Here is a 22,776-nt window from a genome sequence, read left to right on the forward strand (position 1 = left end):
GAGCTTATCTGAAATTGTATTCTTTTTCCTTTGGATCTGCTATTACTAAATCCCTAAGAAGGTAGGGGAAAAAAATCTCTTAAGATACTAAAACTCTAGAGAGGTTAGAACGTTCGAATTCCCAAAAGATGTAATAACAATACGTACCAAAGTTAAAACCCTGGCATCAGCTCTTTTGTACTCTGTTTTAGTATATGTTTTATACTCATTGGATTTATGTATGTTTTAGCTACTATTTGGAATGTTCAAAAGGATCAACTACACTAAATTTGTAACTGGTATTTATGTTTAAGCCAGTTTAATCAAATTTGCCATTGTTTCAATATTCAAGAGGTTTTCAATGTTTTATTGAATATGAGTTTAATGAGCACTAAAGTTTATGTAGTAGTGCATATTCCTCTCAAGCTCAGAGGTCCTTCAGACATTAAGCAATCTAAAAGAACACACAAAAATAAAATAGATCACTGGATTTTTAAAAAATGATTATATAATTTTTGTAAAACAATTTTAAGAGGTAAATAAGCAGTTCTCCAAACTTCATTTATTCTTTCATCTTTATATAACTGTGTTATGATGAAAGGCCCATTTGAAAGCTTGTCAGTAGTCAATTTGTTTGAAGAGGAGCAGACTGACCTACTGATAGAACTTGAGTTATGTGGAAACATTTGTCGAAATTCAGCCAGTGCATTGAGCATTTCAGTGGAACAAACAGTCAAGTAAAAATCATGAGTTAAGTTAAAGCTATCACCCCACTTCACTGAGGTAAACATTTGTGGACTCTCCAGCTTCAATTTGAGAACCTCAAGGTTATTTTCAAAACAGAAAAAGACGTGCAGTGACAGCATGGGGCTGGTGTCAGACAGGGGTGATTCTGTGCATCCCAGTTCCTCCACTTAATAGCTAGTATGTAATATGCAACCAAACCAGTCATGCTAATCTCTGTCCTGCTTCCCTCAGTAGGTAACTATGTTCAAATGACAATGTGTAAAAATGCAAAGGATTATTATTAATAAGATTTTCTGAAAGTAAAAGTTCTTATGAAAAGCAAGAAAGTGCTTCAAAATCCATTTTTTGAAAGAAGCTGGCTACAAACTAGATATAAGTATTAGGATGATAATCAACTCAGTTTCTTTAACAAAAGCAACAAAAATCAGAAACAGTAGCCATCAGAATAAAGCTCTTTATTCACCTTCCTTGTTTCAAAGAGTCATGGTAGTTCTTACAGTACAGAGAGCATTTCTGGCACGTGGTAGCACAGAACCAAGGCACGCTCAAACACGCTGAGCCCCAGCATCTCCCTGGAGGAGTGACAGTTACAGAAAACCCAATCAGGGACAGAGGGGACATGCCAGTGAAACGGGAACCCCAGGTCAAGGCTTGGCTTTAGACTTGGGCTGTGAACCTGGGACCTCCAGGCAGGACCAAGCTCAAGCCAGAGAGCAGCTCATTCCCAGGAAGTACCGTGACTGGCCTGGATACAGGCCCCCACAGAGAAGACTCATTTAGGACAAGTGCTCAGCAGGCTGAGAGTGCAAGCCACCGAGGGACACAACATGCTTCTCCCTTGGGGAAACTTGCCCTGGCCTCTCACTTAGCTCCAGAAGGCCAAGGGCCTTTGACTTCTTGTCCATTCAGCGTAACTTTACTGCTGTCTATTCTGTGCCAGGCCCTGTGCCGGGTGCAGAGGACAAAGAGAGGAATCAGACACAGTCCTTACTTTCAGGGAATTCAGAATATGAAAGAAAAATCATGTATTTATAAATAAGTCGTTGTGACTCAAGGTAAAAAGGATGCAGAAAGCAGTCAGACAAACTTGGCCCTCGAGGAGTTCACAGCCTAGCAGAGGCCTAGGCTAGGCAGCAACACGGACAATAACACAGGGCAGCCCGTGATAAGGACCAAAGAGAGGCTTAGGCCGTGTGCTCTGGCAGCACAGGAAAGGATGACACAGCCAGCGGATGACACCGTGGGGAAATTTCACAGCTTAGAGAAGACTGAGCAGCCTAATCTGGCCAAAGTGGAAGTAATGAATCCTACTGCCTCGGGGAGGGGATTGTGCAGCCTCCGGCTGACCTCTGTGGGTCCCTTGGGCTATCCAACAGGCAGGGTGCAAGGTCTCTTATCTGTGGATGCAACTGCATGACATCCTGTGGATATCTGAGGGGAGACTGGTGACCAGGAGGAACAGGTCCAAATAACGAGGGCCCATGGTAAAGGTTAGGAGCCTAGGAGTGAGTGAACCAGGACGGCCTCGGGGTCAAAGGACCACAGCCTACACGTCCTCTCTTCATGCGCTAGATTAGCGACCTCCAGTCTGCTTTCCTCTTTTCTTCACAGCTGCCATCACCTGCCCTATCTTTTCCATTCTCCCAACCTGACAGTGGCTGAAATGGGCTCAGTTAGGGGACCAGTATCATGGTATAGGTCCCAGGGCCCTGAAGACCTTGGGTAACTGACACTAACAGAGTTGGAGCGCCTACAGCTGTTTTTGTTGGTCACCTGGCACAGAGACAGCTTAAAGTTACAGGGCTGGGTCGGAACTTGTCTGCAGCCTAACCTGTGCGGGCCTCTTTCCCTTCCCACACATTTCAGGGACTAGCTGCAGCCTGTTGTCATTTCTTCTTCACAGCGGCCACCACCTACACCATCTCTCCAGCCTGGGCTTCATGTCTGCACCCCTTTCTCTCCCTTCGTAAAGGTGTTAGGACTCCTACCTGCTGTTCTTTTCCTTCACAGCTGCCATCACCCCTCTGTTCCTCTCTCTAATCCTCATTCCGGATTACCCCTGTCCCCGATCCTCTTTTGTGGCTATTTGTGAAATATGCACATAGGCCCTGCGCCTATTAAGAGTTTCACTGCTAGGCACCAAAGAGAAGCAAACATGAAGCAAAGGGGAAGGAGAAAGGGGAGGGCAATTTAGAGATGGATGGACTTCTTACGAGAACTGGACATCTGTGGTCCACACTGGCATGTGACTGAGCTCCCTTCTTTGACTCCCTTCTTGGATGGCCCCAAAGAAGTCTTCGTATTCTCATTTTCTCCATCCTTTAGCTCTGGTTTTAGAACTTAGCCACCTTCCCTGTTCCTGTCTATTTGGGGTATGGTGCCCATGACAGCTTTGCTGAACACGGAGTTCCCACTAGTCAGGAGGGGACTGCCCTTCAGTCCTCTCCCCTCCCCAGCTCCTCCCTGTATCACCGACTCCGCCCACTCCCAAAGCCCCATCCCCTCCACTTGCCAACTTGACAGAGGCCTTCTCTGATAGTGGCTTCAATATAAAGAAGTACAGATGAGTATTCATTATTTCACCCAACAACTGAAGGTCCTACAGGCCAGGCTAAATGTAAACACCCTTTAGTAGGCAATTAGAAGCCACAAATGATTTTCAACCAGGGAATGGCAATAGAAAGTATCTCACATTATGCCTAGACACTCAATTACAGAAATATTTAGATAAATGTATAAATGAGTGAATGCATGATCATAACTGTGTATTGGGAAGATAACTTTAGCAAATGTATGAGAGGCTAAGGGGATTTTTAAAAGCCCCTCTAAGCCCTGGGCTTAAGCCATACACTAAAGTAGGTGAAGTTAATCTCTACTTCCATCCTGTAGCACTGTCTGCCATCTGACTGGTATGACTGCAACCCCCAGCTTCCTAGGCTGTGTTCCATGACTAAGACTTGCTCTCCAGGGTCATTACTCAGCACGAAATATATTTACCTGATGCCTGTTTAAGGCATTATCCTCCCAAAATAGGGACAAAAAAAGATATCTCTCATGATAGAATATTTGTTGCAGTAACAGGCTCATGGGGGAAACAGTCAAAAGTAAGAGCGACCATCTGTTTTCATCTGAGAGAACCAGCACGGGCAAAGTTCAGCCCCAAATCTATTAGACAAAGAGGCATCCTTACTTCCCCAACAGTGATTCCAGTAGGTCCGAACAAATACGCCTGATTCAGAGCTTTGCGAGTCCAGAGACCTTCCTAATGGTGAAGACCTTCTCCATGGGTAAAGGAGTGGCTGGGCCAGGACAACATTCTGAGAAAAACAAACTGAGAAAGCCAGCAGTCTGGGCAAGCTCTGGGGCAGATGACTCCAGGCACAATGAGGATACAACTAAGATAATGACATCAGGAGCTACCATCACCCCAAGTTACAGCCCAACATCTACAACCTACCCTACCAGCTGCATTTATTTTCTTGACTTTTCTCCCTCTTCTAGCCCCATAAACTGTGAACTCCTTGAGGGCAGAGACTGTGGGAAGTTTTGTCCAATGCTTTAAAGTCCTAACCCATGTCCATTTCCCATCAAGAACTATCCTAATAAATGAACTTCAAGTTGATCCTTCATAGGAGTCATGCCATCAGAAACAATAAGTACCATCATCAAGGACCACTGACATTGAGCTTCTCATTTTCTCCCTAGGAGATAATGCTTTCTGGATAAGGGAAGGTTGAGTAGAGCTGCAAAGCTGGAGAAGGTAAGTGACCTCATGATTCTACTATTTTGCCCAATTCCTCTAGAACAGTGAGCCTGTAGAGCTCTGAGCATGATTAGAAGGATGTGTGTGTTTTGTTGTTAAAAACATAACAATCCACCCACATCTTCCTTTGTGCCATGACACCTGCTTGCAACCTCATACTTGGATGAGTGGCGAGTCATTTGAAAAGCTGAGTCCTCTGACTTCCATTTTGAGATAAGAGTCCTATATGCAGCCAGGACGTGCTGATCAGGGAGCATGCAGGCGCTCTGCCTTTCCTAGGGATGGGAAGAAGAGAAACCACAGACCCAATCCTCTCATTTTACAGATGGAGACCTGAGGCCCACAGAGTACAGGTGACATGCCCAAGGTCCCAAAGCAAGCCAGTGGAAAAGCCAGGACTGCATCATGGTCTCTCAACTCACACGTCAGTGCCCTCTCGACTGCAGTAGCTATGGCAACATTTTCATTTTGCTCTTTGGAGAAGTGAAGAAAGGTAGGGAGCAGAATATTACGTTTTTGGATTCTCTGCAGACTTCAGTAACCTCTGTTATCCTGGCCTCCACTGTCCAGGCTGTGGTTGCCTCCTATGGTAGTCCTTCGATGGGAAGTTGGGTCCTAAGCCAATCAGTTTTGAGTTGGCTCAGAGTTCCTACCAGGGCTGGTGCTGTCCCCTTGCACGTGGCTCAGGACCTCTCGGTCTGTAAACAGGCGGAAGGCAATCTGCTCACACTCCCGCTTGGTCCCACATTCAAACAAACACCCAAACAAGCCCTCCTCCAGAGCAGCCAAATCAGAGTAGCCACAGGGCCCGCAGTGCAAGATCCAGGGACGGGACCAGCAGGCAGCCTCCAGCGGGCTCTGGTTGAGGTAGATGCCTAGGTCGACCCTCCGGTTCTTACTGGTTGGGTGTGAGTACAAGAGCCATGATTCTGACAGGGTTCTAGCTTCTGGCTCTAGCCTCAGTGAGCTGTCCAGCAGATGGCTCTGCTGAATGGTAGGAGCATCTTTGCCAGCAGGGTGCTTGCACCCATTTGCGATCTCCAGGGACCGGAAACTCACCACACTGCCTTGGCAGCCATGAGGGGGCTCACAGAGCTGTTGGCTCAGAGCTGGTTTCTGAAAGCATTCACCATGGTCGGTGCTGAGAGCCTCCGCCCGGCACCTGTTTGGTGTCCGGGCACTGCAATACAGCACAGCGTGGCCAGCCTTCCCAGTTACCTCTGCCACTTCGCACTCCACTGTCACCATGGGCTTAATAAGCCTGCCATGGTGCCATGTGGCTCCTAGGTCATCACTATAGATCATCAGGGAATGAGGCCTGGCTTTATATGGTAGCCGAAAGCAAAAGAACCGGTAAGGGATGTAGTAGGCGTATGCAGGGATGATCAGCCTCCCTGACTGCAGCTGGATGCCATGACCTGGGCCCACAGCAAACGTGGCCCAGTGCTCCACCTCTGGGCCAATGACCTCCTCGGTCAGGTCCCTCACCTCGCTCCATGAATAGCCAGCATCCTGACTGCAGATGAAGCAGAGGCGGGCAGCATTCCTGCCTGACACAATCTGTCGACGCTCAGTGACATGGCCCCGCACACAGATGAAGAATAGGTACACACGGCCACTCTTCTGCTCCCACACAGGACAGGGGTTCATGGTCCGATGCCCAGGTAATGTGGCTTCCATCAGTGGCTTCAGGGGTTCCCACTAGACAAGGGAAGGGAGAAAGAGCAGGAGTGAAAGACTAATAGGAAGACATGAGGCTCATTAAAAGCATTAATACTGGGGACTTCTCTGACGGTCCAGTGGTTAAGAATCCGCCTTCCAATGCAGGAGATGCGGGTTCAATCCCTGGTCGGGGAACTAAGACCCCACATGCCGCGGGGCAACTGAGCCCGTGCGCCACAACAAAAGATGCTGCATGGAAAGATCCCGCAACAAAAGATCCTGCGTGCCTCAACTAAGACCCGATGCAGCCAGAAATAAATAAATAAATAAATAAATAAATAAATAAATAAATAAATAAAAAAGCATGAATACTTCTCAGAGATAAGAAATAAATGGTACTGAAATCTATAAAATCACGAAGGCCCAAGTGTTCACTGAATTCTCAAATATTATGGGATAACTTATCAGCTGCAAAGAGGCAATGCTAGGTATTGTACGTGCTGTCCCCTCTGTCTGGAACACTCTTCTGCACTTTGTCTACATGCCCAATTCATCATCCAAAACTCAACTCAAAGTCACCTCCTTTATGAAGCCTTGCATGAGGTTCCCTCCCCACCCTTACCAAAGACAATCGGTTCCAGATCACCGCAATAAAGCGAATGTCGCCATAAAGTGAGTCACACGGAATTTTTTGGTAAATTTATATTTACACTAGGCTGTAGTCTATTAAGTGTGTAATAGCATTATGTCAAAAAAAATAAACAATGTACATACCTTAATTTAAAAATACTTTATTGCTAAAAAAATGCTAACCGCCATTCAGCAAGTTACAATCTTTCTGCTGGTGGAGGGTTTGAAATACCGCAAGAATTACCAATATGTGACACAGAGACTCAAAGTGAGCAAACGCTGTTGGAAAAATGGTGCCGACCTGCTTGATGCAAAGTTGCCACAAACCTTCAGTTTGTGAAAAATGCATTATCTGTGAAGCACTGTAAACGAAGTGCAATAAAATGAGGTATGTCTGTAATTTTTTATGTGCCTGGCTCCCTTCCTAGATTATGAGTCCTTTGAAGGTAAAAACCAAATTATTCTGACTTTGTATTGCCGGTGCCTAGCACATGATAGGAGCAAAATAAATATTTTTAAAAAGAAAGGACACCTCCCCCCCCAAAAAATAAAGAAAGAAAAAGAAAGGCCAACACATAGGAGTTTTAGGCAAATAAAGGGAAATTTAAGACAAAGATTTTTTTTCCTTCCTCTACTACCCCAGGAGGCAATTCATAACAACGTCATTAAAAACTCAAGCATGGAGTCAGAGACACCTAGTTCAAACCCCACCTTCACCATTCATCACGTGATCTTGGGCAAGTTACTCAATCTCACTTCACCTCCATTTCCTCATCAATTAAATGGAGGATGTAATAACATGCTCACAGAGGGGATGTAAGGATAAAATGAAATAATGCCTAATCAGACATACCACAAAGACCTAATTTCCTTAATATATTTTTAAAACAATATTAGAAATTGGTAAGAAAATTTCCAAAAACCCCAACAGAACTGGGCAAAGAGCAAGATCAGACAACTCAACAGAAAGAGAAGAAAAAATGAAAATGTGAAGGAAAAGGACTTCCAATTACAACAAACCAGGTAATTTGAACCAAACTTTCTACTGAGAACTAGGATAGATGAAAAAAAATTAAGACAAAAACATCATTTGAAAGCACCAGAGGGCACACAAGGCCATGAAGAATTATAGGCCAAGAACTGAAAGTTCATTCAGAGCGGCTGATGTGGTATTTTGAGTACCTTTTCCCCTCAGGTATCTCTACTAATTCTCAAAGAGGTAACTGAAAAGCTGAGAAGCCAAGCGACTCATCTGACAGCCCTACAGGGCTAGTAGGACAAAAATTAGAGGCCCTGGTAAACCCACCAGGCTTTGAGTTGGACCCTTAAAGGGCTAAGTCCCAGAAGTGCAGGTGAAACTGGAGTAGACCAGCCCTCACAACCACCACTCTAGAAAACTGGCTGGCATTACCTACTAAAGTAGAATATAAACATACCCTATAATCCAGTAACACCATTTCTAGATATCAACCCAGCAAAAAGCATGCACATAGTACTGAAAAACACGTGCAGAATATTCAGAGCTGCAGTGTCTATACACATAATCACTAACCTGAATTGGCAACAACAGCAGAACAGATCAATTCATTGTGTATAGTCATACAATGGAAAATTATGTAACAATGAAAATGAACAAATAAAGCTGTATACAACAATCTGGATAAACCTCAAGAATACTGAACAAAAGAAGCCAAACATAAAGAGTCCATAGATTAAAACCAAGCAAAACTCTAGAGCTATAAATCAGGCTAGTAATTACCTTTGGGGAAGAAGAGAGGGGGAATGAGAAGCTTCTAAGGTGCTGGCAATATTCTATTTCTTGAGCTGAGTGTGAGTCCACAAGTGTTGACTTTGTCAATTCACAGAGCTGACATTTATGTGTTGTGCATTTGACAATTATGTTTTATGTTTTCTGTATCTGTTATCACTTTACATGAAAAACATTTTTAAGGTAGTATTAAGACTATATACTTAGACTTCTCTGGTGGTGCAACGGTTAAGAATCTGCCTGCCACCACAATGTAATAACTCTAATAGTTACATAACATAACTGTGGAGTTACAGAGTTCACTGAGATTGGTCATGTTGTTTGACTTCATTCATTTATTTATATAAAAAACATATATTGTCCACCTTTAACATAAAAGACACTGTGAAGGCTTCTCAAGATGTAATGTTTAGAATATATTAAAGTTACTCCATCTTTAGTCTAATGTTATAAATTAATTAACACAGAAAGTACAGTGTTATAATCAGTTGCCTCATATCCTGTCTGGAAAGGGGTTAAAAAAAGAATCCGCCTGCTAACACAGGGGACAAGGGTTTGAGCCCTGGGCCAGGAAGATACCACATGTCGTGGAGCAACTAAGCCCGTGTGCCACAACTACTGAGCCTGCACTCTAGAGCCTGTGAGCCACAACTACTGAGCCCGCATGCCACAACTACTGAAGCCCATGCACCTAAAGCCTGTGCTCTACAACAAGAAGCCACTGAAACGATAAGCCTGCGCACCGCAACGAAGAGTAGCCCCCGCTTGCTGCAACTAGAGAAAGCCCGCACGCAGCAACCAAGACCCAATGCAGCCAAAAATAAATTTTTTTTAAATTTTTTAAAAAAAGACTATATACTTGTACTTCGTTTCTGTATGAAGAAGCACTAGAAGGCTACGTAAGAAACAATAGTGACTGCCTATAAGAGGCAGAGGACTGGGAATGGGATGTATACACCTTTTTACAATGTTTTTTATTCTTCAGCAATATGAAAGTGTTAACTACCCAAAACAAAAAATAAGATTTTAAAAAATTAACTCCTGCATGAATGAGGAAAGCCTATTATTAAGCAATGCTCAGATCATAGAATCTCAGAGTTATAAGGACCTTGTGCTAACTCACATCCTACAGAAGATTCTCCTCTAAGTCTTGTGGATAAAGGCCATTCAGTCTCTCCTTGAACTGGTCTAGGGACAGGGAACTCACTATCTCTGGGGCAGCCCATTCTATACCAGAGTGCCTTGTACACTGTAAACACTTCAAACATCATGTGCCAAAGTCAACTTAATTATTGGGCAGAAGCCCACCTTCCTCCACCAAGCTCTCCCATATTGGCTACCTGATCAAAGATTGCTTCCTAAGTCCTCTCAAATGGTTTTCTTCCTCTCTGGAAACTATATGCATGAGAAGTCCACATTTCTGTCTGATCTGACTGCATTTTATTTATTTATTTTTGCTGTGTTGGGTCTTTGTTTCTGTGCAAGGGCTTTCTCTAGTTGTGGCAAGCGGGGGCCACTCTTCATCGCGGTGCGCGGGCCTCTCACTATCGCGGCCTCTCTTGTTGCGGAGCATACGCTCCAGACGCGCAGGCTCAGTAGTTGTGGCTCACGGGCCTAGTTGCTCCGTGGCATATGGGATCCTCCCAGTCCAGGGCTCGAACCCGTGTCCCCTGCATTAGCAGGCAGATTCTCAACCACTGCGCCACCAGGGAAGCCCCCTGACTGCATTTTAAACCAATGGAGGCAGGGACCTCAGTTCCTTGTGACTCTTGGGTAATCAAAACTCAGAAGGCCACCAGCAGGAAGGGGCAGCCAGGCCTGCCTTGAGAGGGAGAGAAAAGGCACCCACAGGGCTGACTCCAGAGCCTCGAAGACATCACCAGAGAGAGGAGATAAAGAAAGCACTGTGGATGTCAGAGAAGGAAAAGACCGTGTCTGGATATGGGAAATCCAGGGAGAAATCACCTTCTATTCTGCTCATCTTTAACACACCCACTTCAAGTATCAGCTTAGATGCCATGCCCTGCACGACAGCTTCTCTGATCCCAGCTGCATTTGAACTCCTAAGGAAACACCTCACTCTGCATAAACCTGCCTTGTGACACTTTGTGGATTCTGGGTGGGAGTTTTGGACAGTTACATCTGTGCACAGCTTTGTTTTCTCTCTACAATTTGGTTGTGCAAATTCTTCCCAAAGAGGGGTCAGAGTCTATCAACTTTTGTATGCCCCTCCCTTCACAACATCCCCTGACTTAATGCCTGGTACTTGGTAGGTGCTCAATAAATGTTGAAGAAAAAAGGAAGGGAAAGAGAAAGGAAGAAAGATGACAGAGGGAGAGAGGAATGGAGGTAAGTGGGAGGAAGGAAGAAGGGATGCAAGGAAGAAGGATCACAGAAGTGCTCTCAGATGGAAACAATACTCTATAAACAATGTATGGAGGCTCTTCTCCACGTTCCTCCAGTACGTGCCTCCTCTCCCTTCCAAGTGCCAATAAGCGGGTCTGGGGAGCAGATTTAATTTTCTATTGTCACCCTGGGGATAGTACCCCTGTGTCCTTAGCACCCTGTGGGGAAACCAACACTTCATGGATAGCACTGAATATGTGATCTGATGAGAAGTAACAGCTGCAAACTCATTTGGATGGTTAAGATTGCTCTGATCAACAACCTTGAGCAGGATCCAGGAAGATATAAGAAATCCATTCACACAGATACTCCCTTTAAGAACAGGAAGAAAAAAAAATTGTTGGGCAGTCTAGTCATTGCGAAGTCAGAAGCTCAGCCATCCTTACTAGCTGAGAGGAGAAAATGAAATGGGCCAGATATGTCTAATATAAAGTTGACATGAAGCTGGAAAAAAATGTGAACAAAACATGAAAGCGTCAGAAGCCAAATGATCTCAACCAGGTGGAAGCAATAGCACACAAACAAGCTGAGGCTTGACAGAGATAAAACAAGTCTTGGGCTTAAAAATTTAGATGGAGAAATGTGATTAAAGAACAACAAATGTAATGGCCAACAAGCATATGAAAAGATACTGAACACTGCTAATAATTAGAGGAATGCAAATCAAAATCATAATGAAATCAGTTCATATCCATTAGGATGGCTACTATCAAAACCTCCCCACAAAACGAAGTAAGTGTTGGTGAGGATGTGGAGGAATACAAAATGGTGCAGTCACTGTGGAAAACAGTATGGAGGTTCCTCAAAAATTTTAAATATCAATAGAATTACCACATTATCCAGCAATTCAACTTCTAGGTCTATATCCAAAAGAATTCAAAGAACAGTCTTGAAGAGACATTTGCACACCCATGTTCACAATAGCCAAAAGGTGGGAGCAACTTAAGCATCCATCAGCCGATGAATGGATAAACAAAATGGATAAAGGAATGAATGGATAAACGAAATGGATAAATGAAATAACAGATTAACATACAATAAGAAGGAAATCCTGACATAATGCTATGACATGGATGAACCTTGAGGATGTTATACTAAGTAAATAAGCCAATCAGAAAAAGACAAAATATTGCATGATTCCACTTACATGAAGTATCTAATGTAATCAAATTCATAGAAACAAAGTACAATAGTAATTTCTAGGGGCTTGAGGTAGGGGAAATGAGTTGTTCAATGAGTATAAAGTTACAGTCATGCACTGATGAATAAGTTCTAGAGACCTGTTGCATAACGATGTAATACAGTTAACAATACTGCAATGTACACTTAAAATGGTTAAGATGGAAAGTTTTACATTAGGTGTATTTTACCACAATTAAAATTGTTTTAAAAAGAACAAAAAATGTGAAAAAGTCTTGGAGGTTTTAGTTGACCATCTACTTAACGTTTATGCAGCTACCAAAAAAGTAAATGTCGGACTTCCCTGGTGGGTCAGTGGTTAAGAATCCGCCTGCCAATGCAGGGGACATGGGTTTGAGCCCTGGTCCAGGAAGATCCCACATGCCACGGAGCAGCTAAGCCCGTGCGTCACAACTAATGAGCCTGCGCTCTAGAGCCCATGAGCCACAACTACTGAAGCCCATGTGCCTAGAGCCCATGCTCTGCAACAAGAGAAACCACCACAATGAGAAGCCCGCGAACCGCAACGAAGACTAGCTCCCCCGCTCACCACAACTAGAGAAAGCTGGCGCACAGCAATGAAGACCCAATGCAGCCAAAAATAAATAAATACGTAAATAAATTTAAGAAAAAGAAAAGTAAATGTCACTTTACCTTAGGCTATATTAAAAGGATACAAGGTGGTGGAGCTTCCCTGGTGGCGCAGTGGTTGAGAGTCCGCCTGCTGATGCAGGGGACACGGGTTCGCGCCCCAGTCCGGGAAGATACCACATGCTGCGAAGCGGCTGGGCCCGTGAGCCATGGCCGCTGAGCCTGTGCATCCGGAGCCTGTTCTCCGCAACGAAAGGCCACAACAGTGAGAGGCCCGCATACCGCAAAAAAAAAAAAAAAAAAAGGATACAAGGTGGGATAGCCACCTCACTGCTGAGCTGGTCAGTCTACCCCTAGGGTCCTAAGTTCAATTCTGAGTACCATATTTTGAAAAAAGACAGTGACATCCCACACCAGGTCCCAAGGACAGTAATCACAGTTTTCAAGGGACCAGAAACCAAATCAAGACTATGGTCTAAGCAGCTGCTAAAAGAACTGAAGCTGTTGAACCCAAAAAGTAGAAGACTCAGAGGGTGTGAATACCGTTTTCAGATACATCAAAGAGCAGTTCTCCAGAAAAGGGACTTTACCTAAACAATGTACAGAAGGTAGGACAAGACCAATGGGTAATTATAGAGAAGTACAGATCGTCTCATTCAAAAACAGTTGCTACAGGATTAAGTTCCTAATTTGAGGAGTTGTGTAAGTAGACCCTTAATAGAAGATGACTAATGTTGAGTTCCTACTATTATTAATTATATTTTGCAGACAATGAAACAGAGAAGAGTCAGGTATTCAAGTTCACAGCCAATAAATGATAGGTCTTGCCTGACTCCAAAGCCAGGCTCTTAACCATTAAGCTATTAGTAGCTACCAATGGAATACAGAAGATTTCTATATTGGGAAAGAGGTTGGGCTGATAATTCTTCTAACTTTAAGATACTACAATTAAGTAAATGAGAGAATTAATGTGAATAAAATAAAGAGAAGAGAGAATGAGTTAAAGTGGACACATTTGTGAATGTGTGTGACTACTGGGCAGTGAGGTTATGTAACAGGTACGGTCTGATAAAAAACGCTTAACCACCCAAATGTCTGTGACAGAAAGCAGAGCAACATAACCACAGGCATTGCCTGTCCTGGAGGAAACAAAAGAGCTAGAACTCCAAGTTGGGCTACAGGACACCTGGGATATAAGCAGAGGTTTGACCCTGGGAAGCCATAAGAAAGACTTGTGACAAGGTGTAAGAGCAGGGAATGGAAATTCCCTGAAGTAAAAAACTTCCCTACAGGGAAATGTGAGTAAGTCATCAAAAGCAAAGACAGGGGTTGCTGGCAAGGGCCACCATCAGCAGAACAGCACTTGCACTGTAACAGCAAAACAAGGCATCCCTATGGACATGAAGTTTTAATGGTGAGGTTTCTGTGAGTAGAAAAGCAGAGCAGGTTAGAGGGATTAAAGTACCTCTTATAAAAAATGTATGTATGTGTGTAACTCTCAAACCCATTGTCTCACCTCATCCTCACTTCAGCAATCTCTGAGAGATAAAAGGCAACAATGAGAAAAATGGGATCTGAAGTAACCCTGTAGTTCATAGGCCCAAGAGCAGCAACCATTCTCTCCCCCATAAAAACACAGTAAACATGTGCTACTTAGTGATAAGGGCACCAAACCCATTTCTGCCTCTTATTAGGTGTGTGCCTAAGGCAAGTCACTTTACTTCCGAGCTCCAGTTTCCTGTTGTAAAACGGGCCTCATAATATTTACCTCACATAAAGCACAGGGGAGAGGAAGAGCAGGAAGGGGAAGAGAAGCGGGAGTATGGGTGTTGTCATCCTACCCCGCATCTCCTGGTAGCTGTGGGCGTGAACGAGCCACCTACCTGTTGGAGCACCAGGATCCCTCATCAGCAAAACTGGATTAACAATGCTTACTTCTTTCGATGACTTATGAGGATAAAGGAGAATGTTAATGAAAAGCACATCACATGTTGGCCAAACTGAACAAACTATGGAGGCCTCTAGTCAGAGACTGAGTTGGAACCCTGCTTTTACTGCTTTATTATAGCTGTGTGACCTTGAGCAAATAGCAACCTCTCTGAGCCTCAGTTTCCTCATCTGTAAAATGTGACTGACAATAGTTCCTACATCACAGAATGGCTGTGAGATTCAGTGTGCCCCTGGCACACAGTAAGTACTCAGTAACTGAAAGCATTGCTGTTACTGCTTTTTTTCCTCCTCAGCTCTGACACAAGGCTTTTCTTGCATTGATGGGAAAAGACACAGACACTGACATACGCAGAGCAGTGTAGAAACTGAGGCCCAGGCTCAGATCTGGGATAAGGAGTCACCTGTACTGAGTGCCCAGTCCTCAACCCTCGCCTCAGCACCAGGTGGAGAGCATCCTCATCCCTGCTCGAGGAGCGCTTCTCTGCAAAGGCCAGGAAAGTGTGGGTAGGGGGCACATAGAGCAAGGCTGGGATCCGGTAGGTGACTCCTCTCTCGTCCTCCTGCTGGAACAGAGGGCTGTTGAAGGAGCACGATGTCATTTCTTCCATGACCTCTGCAAGGATAGGAGGCAGATAAACGTGTGTCCACATTCAAATGCTGGCTTGTATACAAGTTCTGCTCTATCATTCCATTTCTGGAGATCACTGGGAGGCAAAGATGTATTCAAATGTTTATTTTTTTATACAAAAGTAACATCATGATCTCAATAGTACAAAGCATAAAATAGGCACTCTCATTTAACAGGTCTATCCTCCAGACTCTGTGGGAATCCTATGCAGCCTGTGTCAAGTGTCTCTCCAGAGAGATTCTGTATGTGCTTCTGCCGAGCATTCAGAGGTATTACCAGTCCGGATGGTTTCTAATGTCAATTTCTTGGTGTGGAGTTTTTAGGCCATTCAGGTAATATAAACATAAACCCAAATCCATATGAGGGAATGGCTGTGGTTAAGAATTCTCCAGGCAGGTAGATGCGGATGATGTGTGCAATTTGGTCTCAAGTGATTCTGAAGAAATATTAGACACACACACTTATGTATGTGTGCATGTATGTATGTACGTATGTATGTATGTATGCATGAAGAGACAAGGACAGAGACAGAGACATGGAGGAAATGATACAGCAAATGGGGTAAAATGTTACAAATTGATAAGTCTGTATGAAAGTTATATGGGAATCTTTGTCCTGTTTTTTTTTTTTTTTTTTTTTTTTGCGGTACGCGGGCCTCTCACTGTTGTGGAGCACAGGCTCCGGACACGCAGGCTCAGCGGCCATGGCTCACGGGCCCAGCCGCTCCGCGGCATGTGAGATCTTCCCAGACCGGGGCACGAACTCGTGTCCCCTGCATCGGCAGGTGGACTCTCAACCACTGCGCCACCAGGGAAGCCCTTGCTTTTTTAAAATAAATTTATTTATTTATTTAAAAAAAAAAAAGAATTCTCTAGGCAAACTTTCCCCTTCTATTGGAGCCTAGAAGAGGCAATCTTCTTTGTCATCTCTGTCAGTAGTAAGATTTCTTTTTCCTTCTCCATTTGATCAGAGGATACAGATTTTCAAGGCATCTAGCTTCATGCGGGGATCTCACTTCCAACCAGAGTCAAACCCCGGTGGGCCCAGAGTTTCATTCACTGTAACAGCAGGTATATTAAAGCCCAAGCTTCTAGGTAAGTGGGACATGCAAACATCTAGGGCAGCTGAGGTCAGGTAAAGGGGCTAACTTCTCCAGTTTTCAGTTTACTCTTGGTTTTTAGGCCTGGGGATTTCTCTTACTTTCTTGCAAATTCAGCTATAAAAGACTTTGTTATATTTATCCACCATTTTACAGGTTAGCTAGCCTGCCATAATGCTGAAAATGGACATCTCTAGGTACATTTCTCAAAGAAAATCAGGTGTTCAACTTCTCAGAGGCCCAAAAAGGGAATCCAGTTAGACAGACAGAACCAAGCTTAGAATTATTATATTTTCTCTCACCACCTGTCATCCAAGCTCTGTCTTCCAAACCACTTGTAAAAATAATCAGGCTGTAAAAATGAGGCCCATAAGGCCTTACTCATTTATTTAATAAATATTTCTGAGTGCCCACTCAGAAAGTTAGACCATAAGGTAGGTGCTGAGGAGACAGAAAGGAATCAGAGGTCCCTGCCCTCAAGAAACCCACATCCAGGTGAGCGAAACAGACATATACATAGACAATTACAATATCACGTAGTAAGTGCTACTTTAGAGGTCAACACGAGAGCATGCAGGAAAACAGAAAAGGGCAACTGTCTAGATGAAGGCAGCAGCGGTGGAGTTTTGGAGGGGTAATAAGCCATGGGATCTCCTGTCTCACATCCTTATACTCTGGGCCGGGAACATTCAGATGGGCAGACCTCACTCCCTCACCTTTAGCTCTATTCAAACATCATCCAATCAGTGAGGTCTTCCCTGACAACTCCCTTGCCCCTCTCTATCCCATTTTCCTGCTCTATTCTCCATGCCACTTACCATCACCCGTATATTATACTTATTTAATATACCCCACAGAATAGAAATTCCATGAAGGGCAGGGATATGTCTGTTTTATTCCCTGATATGCCTCTACACCTAGAACCTTGTCTGGTAATTCACAGGCACTTGACAAATATTCATTGAATGATTGAATGAATGGGTGAGCTGGATCTTAAAGGATGAACAGTGGGTTATAGCCAACTGAAGGGTGAAAAGGAGAAGGGCAGAGGGAGTGGATGTGAAAAGCCTAAAGGTCACAGAAAACACAGTGAGCTGTGGGGACTTGCAGTAATCCAGGAGACTACAGTGGAGTGCAAAAGCTGTGAGCAAAGGTAGGACTGAAGGGGTCAGGTGAGTGCAAATCCTGGGAGGCTTTGATACCTTATTAAGGTGTTTATTCCCACAGGTAGGGAGCCACTCAACAGTGTTTGGCAGAGGAATGTCAAGATCAAGTATGCATTTAAGACCTCTCTCTCAGGTAGCCTTCGGGGCAATGAACTGAAGGGGAAAGTTGCACTGCTTTGGGCTACAGCCTCATAGTGTCAATCAAGACAAGCTTTGTCATTGACAGCATATGAATGATTTATTTAGCATATGAATTCATTTAGCATATGAATAATTCATTTCACTAGTTCCTAACCTAAAGCGAGAAGAATCACAGCTCACTATCTGAGGGAGTGGGGAGGTGGCCTCCTGAGTCCGGAAGAAAAGCCTCCCCTCATTCCAATTCTGGGCTCTCAGTTGTCTTCCTTACACCATACGTGAGCACACCTCTCTCCCCAATTCAGGCTCTCCTGCCAGAGGGTCAGGCTTTCTTCTAAGTAAAGATCTGCCCCTGGGCCAAGCTAGTGTAATGGTTTAGAACATAAGGTGTGGACCAGGCCAGGACTGCATGAACTTGGGCATGTTATTTAACTTCTCTATGCTTCTGGATCCTCATTTATAAGATTCAGTAGAATGAGTGAAAGAATTAAGTTAAAAAGTTTAATTGTCTGTTACAGGGCCCATGACACAGTATGAGCTCAATATAGGACAGTTACTATTTTTAGACTGTCAATCACTACATATTCTAGTTTTACTCCTTGACACCTGTGGATGATGATGATGATGATAACGACAACCACAATTACAACTCCCCTTCTTAAAAGTATTTGAATCCCTCTGCACCTCTGGGAGAGGTCATATTTTAAACTCTTATAAGATATATAAGTTAATATCAATACTATTAATCATCAGCCAACACATGATTATTGGTTAGCACCAAAACAGGATGTCTCTGGGTGGTAAGAAGAATGAAACACAGAATAAGCATGGGAATGGGCAGGGAGGACTAGGAAAAAAGAAAAGGAGAGGAAGTGAAGAGAGCACGTAAGGAGAAGCACAAGTTCTTACTGCGTGACCTTGTGCTAGTCAGTTAATCTCTCTAGGTCTTGGATTCCTTGCTTATAAAATGTGGATGACAATAATACCTACCTAAGATGACTGAATGAAGAACCACTCAAAAATGTTTTATAAACTTTAAAGCACTATGTAAGTAAAAGTATTATAAATTCAGATGTCTTCACAATTTCACTTATGGCTTTGCTATCACTATAACAATTAGAGTCCCTATCATTACTTTTCATTAATTATGCTGATCATGTTGATGACAGTGGTAACACAGGTGGTGACTCTGGCATTGATACCCAAACTGTTTTGCACAAACCATAAGCCGGGAGCTAGGGATAGAGAAGAATCAGATACAGTTCTGCTCTGGAGTTGTTCATTTTAGCAGAGGACTCAACGTGATTAACTGCCATCCATATAATCACCTTTCAATCAAGCCCTCCCTGCTCTCTCACTGGAACAAAGTATAGTGTAGCATGGACTTTGAAGACTGACTTGGCTTTGACACTAGCAAGTCAAATTCACCTCTGAACCTCAGTTTCCTCACTTGTAATGGAGATAATATCACCTATTTCTCAAGCTTTCTCAAGTGTAACTCCGCAGACTCCAATTAATCCAGAGCGCCAAGCAGCCTCCAGTGAACCCCAGAAGGAGGCCTTTCTTTATTCACCCCTAACTATTATTACTTAAGGAGCACCCATCATATGTCAGGCCTTTGAAGATTCTGTGGTCCAAACCCTTCTCATGGTACACGTGGGAAAACTCAGGCCCACAGAGGGGAATAAACTCCTCTAAGGCCACTCAGTGAGTCAGTAACAAAACCCGGACCAAGGCCCAAGTCTCCTAAGTTTCAGCTCAGGGCTCTCTGCTGCCCACAGACCCCCTTTAGTAAGAAGGGTTTTCCCAGTCTCAGATCCCTTTCATCTCTAAATAAGTTTGGCTTCTGTCGAAGGAAAACAAAAACAGACCTAGCCAAAAATACTTTCTGGCTCTGTCTGAGACCCTAGCCAACTGGGGTGTGTCTGACCCAATATTCCCCGCAGACTGGATTCCCTAAGCCCAGAAAGTGCTGCCAAACCTGTCCCCAGAGTCACAGCGCCCCACGTTTTGGGGGGCTCTCCAGTCTCCCAGCCCCACTCACCTGCGCGGGACCCCGGCTCCTCCATCTCTCTTGGGGTAGGTCTGGGCGCGGGGTCAAGCCCTCACGTCTCGGACACTGAAGCCTGGGAGAATGACCAACGCTGGGGAGACAGGAAAGGGACTGCGGACGCGGACACAAACCACGAAAAGTAAAGAAGCAGGCCGACAGAGACCTTGAGAGGCCGGCAGCGGGGCTGACAGACCCAAGACACCGAGAAGAGCAGGTAGGAAAGCCGGTCCCGGACGCGCAGAGGCCGCAGCCCGCCTAAGGTTGGGACAGGCCGTAGGCTGCGGCGGAGAGTTAGCCCCGCCCCCTCGGGCCATTTCAAACAAAGCCCCACCCCTCTCCTTCCGCTGCCCGGTCCCTTCGCGGCCCAGGCTGGGATATCCCTCCTCTCTCCGGGCCCCAGTCCCGACCCAGCGGTGCCTTAGGATTTGCCCCTTCCTCTTCCACCCCCCGACCACCACCCCCTCCAATGGCTGCGCAGCTCCCTGGCTCCGCCCCTCACCCCTCCATTCCGCTCCTCTGTCTTCGGTCCCCTTTTCCCACGCTCGCACCTATTGGTTGCCGGTCTGTTGATGGCTATCACGCTTAAAACTTCCCTGGACAGCTTGAGTGTGGAGCGAAGGTTCCGGGCCTCAGAGGGGACTCAACTAAAAGGTCCAGAGATTCAGAGCATTGGGCAACCCACCCTTAAGAAAATAAAAATTATATTTATATGTGTTATTTTATATATGTATATATTTTTTGAGAAAATAATAATATTAGGTTACGACCCGCTGAATAAGATAAAAACCCACAAGTCCACATCGATATGCACAACTGAATAAATATTATAAACAGGGGAGAAAGGAAAGCTCTTCCTATAGTAGAATTTCAATTTATGAAAGTAGTCCATGCACAGGCTATTTGAACATATTACGGTTTATGCTAAACACCTGCTTTCCTTCTGAGAGTCTGGAATTTTGAAACATGCTGGGAAGAGAGTGCCCACGTGGCACTGTGGGTGCTGAGTCTCTAATGGGTTCTCTAGACAGAAACATGGCACACATGCTGCATTTGTGCTGGGGGAAAGTGTGTGCTTAGTGTGATCTCTCATGAGAGGGAGAGAGCATAAGAAAGCCTATACATGGATTCTTTCAGACTCAGCCTGCAGTCCTTTTCTCTGATGATCCAGTGTGTGTCCATACTAAATACATTGCTGTAATCAATCTTAGCCATGAGTACAACTATAGCCTAGTGCTGAAACCGTGTAACTCCAACTGGGACTTGAACCCACCGGCCGGGACTCAAACCCAGCCAAAATCCAGATTGGCACTTGAACCCATGGTCTTTTAACTGAGATCACACACCTGGTCTCAGGACTTAATGAAGCTCAGATTCTTGATGTCTCATCGCAGAAAGAATTCAGTGAGAGACAAAGTCAGAGGTAAGACGTGGATTTATTTGGAGAGAAACACACTCCACAGAGTGTGGGCCATCTCAGAAGGCGAGAGCAGCCCCAGGGTATGGGGTTGTCAGTTTTTATAGAGGTGGGTGATTGCATAGGCTAATGAGTGGGAGGAGTATTCCAGCTATTTGGGAGAAGGGGCGGGGATTTCTAGGAATCAGGCCACTGCCTAATTTTTTACCTTTATGGTCAGCCTTGGAACTATCATGGCGCCTGTAGGTGTGTCATTTAGCTTGCTTATGTGTTACAATGAGCATATACTGAGGGTATAGTGGAAGTTGACTCGTCTGCCACCTTGGACCTATTTGGTTCTAATCAGTTTATGTTGTGTCCTCGGGTTATGTTATTCTTCTAAAGGTTGTGCCCTGCCCCCTTCCCTCCTGTTTCAGTCCTGTGAGTACTTCTAGCAAATCTCTGAATCTAGGGCTGAATCTGAATCTTGGGAACGCTCAACCAAATACAATATATAAAGTTTTAAAACATGTAAAATAATAATAGTATGTATTGTTAGTGGACACATGTGTGAAGAAAATGCAAAGGAATAAGAAACAGCAAATTCAGGATCATAGTCATTTCTGGGAGTGCAGGAAGTAGGGTGTGATTAAGAAAACCCAAGGGACTTCAATTGTATCGGTAACATATTTTTTAAAGGTGGCAGTGGGTTCATGGGTGTTCACTTTATTATTCTTTAAGCCTTATTATTTGTCTAAAATATTTCATTTTTAAAGATTGGTTCATACAAAGTCCTAGGGTTTTTCACCAGACCTCTCCAAGCACACAATCACCAACTTGGATCACCAAGTCAATTTTAGAAAAATATCTAGAGCTAATGCCAAGTCTCTCTCAGTTCTTTCCTGGTCTCAGTCTAATGCCTGAGGCAGTGAAATTTAGTAGCAATCTCTATATTTGGAGGTGAAGCGATCTTGACTCCAATCCTGACTTCCCACTTCCTAGCTGAGTAAGCTTGGCAAGTTGTTTAACTTCTGTGCCTCAGGTTCCTCATCTGTAAAGAGGGCACACTTGGCCCCACTCCTCATCCACAGCTCAGATCAAATACATTTCATTTCCTGTATAAGGACCTTCCAGGCCTCCATGCTAAACAGTTATTCCTCTTCTGGCCTCCACAGCACTTTGTACAGATGGCTTCTGATGAATTTTCTGAGTTTGCCACTTCATCGGCTACTCTGATTAATCTGATAGAGATGGAACCAAATCTATTCTAATGGTCTCATACAGCATTTAATTAAGGATACTATCCAAGTATACATCCAAGCAACAGGATGAGACCAATCTGCAGAATTGACCTCAACCACAACTAAGGGCCTGGACCCAACCAGCTGGAAAAACAACAACCGAAAAACCAACCATAAGCCATTAAGATCTATCTTGGAAAGCCAGGTGGTATTCTCTAGTTTATGCATTGACCTGTACCCTGCCTGAGGCATTAATCCAAGTACAGCAGGTTATATTAGCCATTGCAGACTTTGCCTTGGCTCACAAGGAAGTCAAGAACAATTCTATCATTCATAACCACAGTGGCCAGTGAGTTGAAGTTCACCTGAATGCCTTCCAGGGC

At 44.3% G+C, this 22,776-nt stretch overlaps 1 protein-coding gene across 3 annotated transcripts; it reads right to left on the reverse strand.

Moving 5' to 3' along the window:
- Positions 1-1,168: 1,168 nt before the first annotated feature.
- Positions 1,169-20,017, reverse strand: NEU3 (neuraminidase 3). Of its 3 annotated transcripts, XM_060018274.1 has the most exons (3): positions 19,751-20,017; positions 15,077-15,288; positions 1,169-6,190 (listed from the first exon to the last, which is right to left on the reverse strand). In XM_060018274.1, exons 1-3 carry the CDS (start codon positions 19,773-19,775, stop codon positions 5,114-5,116), a joined length of 1,314 nt encoding a protein of 437 aa, XP_059874257.1. In that variant the 5' UTR covers positions 19,776-20,017; the 3' UTR covers positions 1,169-5,113. The 3 variants fall into 3 exon arrangements, with proteins under 3 accessions (XP_059874257.1, XP_059874259.1, XP_059874256.1); XM_060018276.1 differs by lacking the exon at positions 15,077-15,288; XM_060018273.1 differs by lacking the exon at positions 19,751-20,017 and having other exon boundaries at positions 15,077-15,325.
- Between the last annotated feature and the right edge of the window lie 2,759 nt (positions 20,018-22,776).

This window comes from Delphinus delphis, chromosome 8, assembly GCF_949987515.2.
Source record: "Delphinus delphis chromosome 8, mDelDel1.2, whole genome shotgun sequence".
NCBI classification, from domain to species: Eukaryota; Metazoa; Chordata; class Mammalia; order Artiodactyla; family Delphinidae; genus Delphinus; species Delphinus delphis.

Excerpts from the sequence above, each read along its gene's own strand:
- NEU3 (XM_060018273.1), bottom strand. The coding sequence starts at position 15,325 with ATGTGGACACACGTTTATCTGCCTCCTATCCTTGCAGAGGTCATGGAA. Across the intron at positions 6,191-15,076 it reads GGACTGGGCACTCAGTACAG|TGGGAACCCCTGAAGCCACT; the intron begins GTGACTCCTTAT and ends TCCCTTGTCTAG.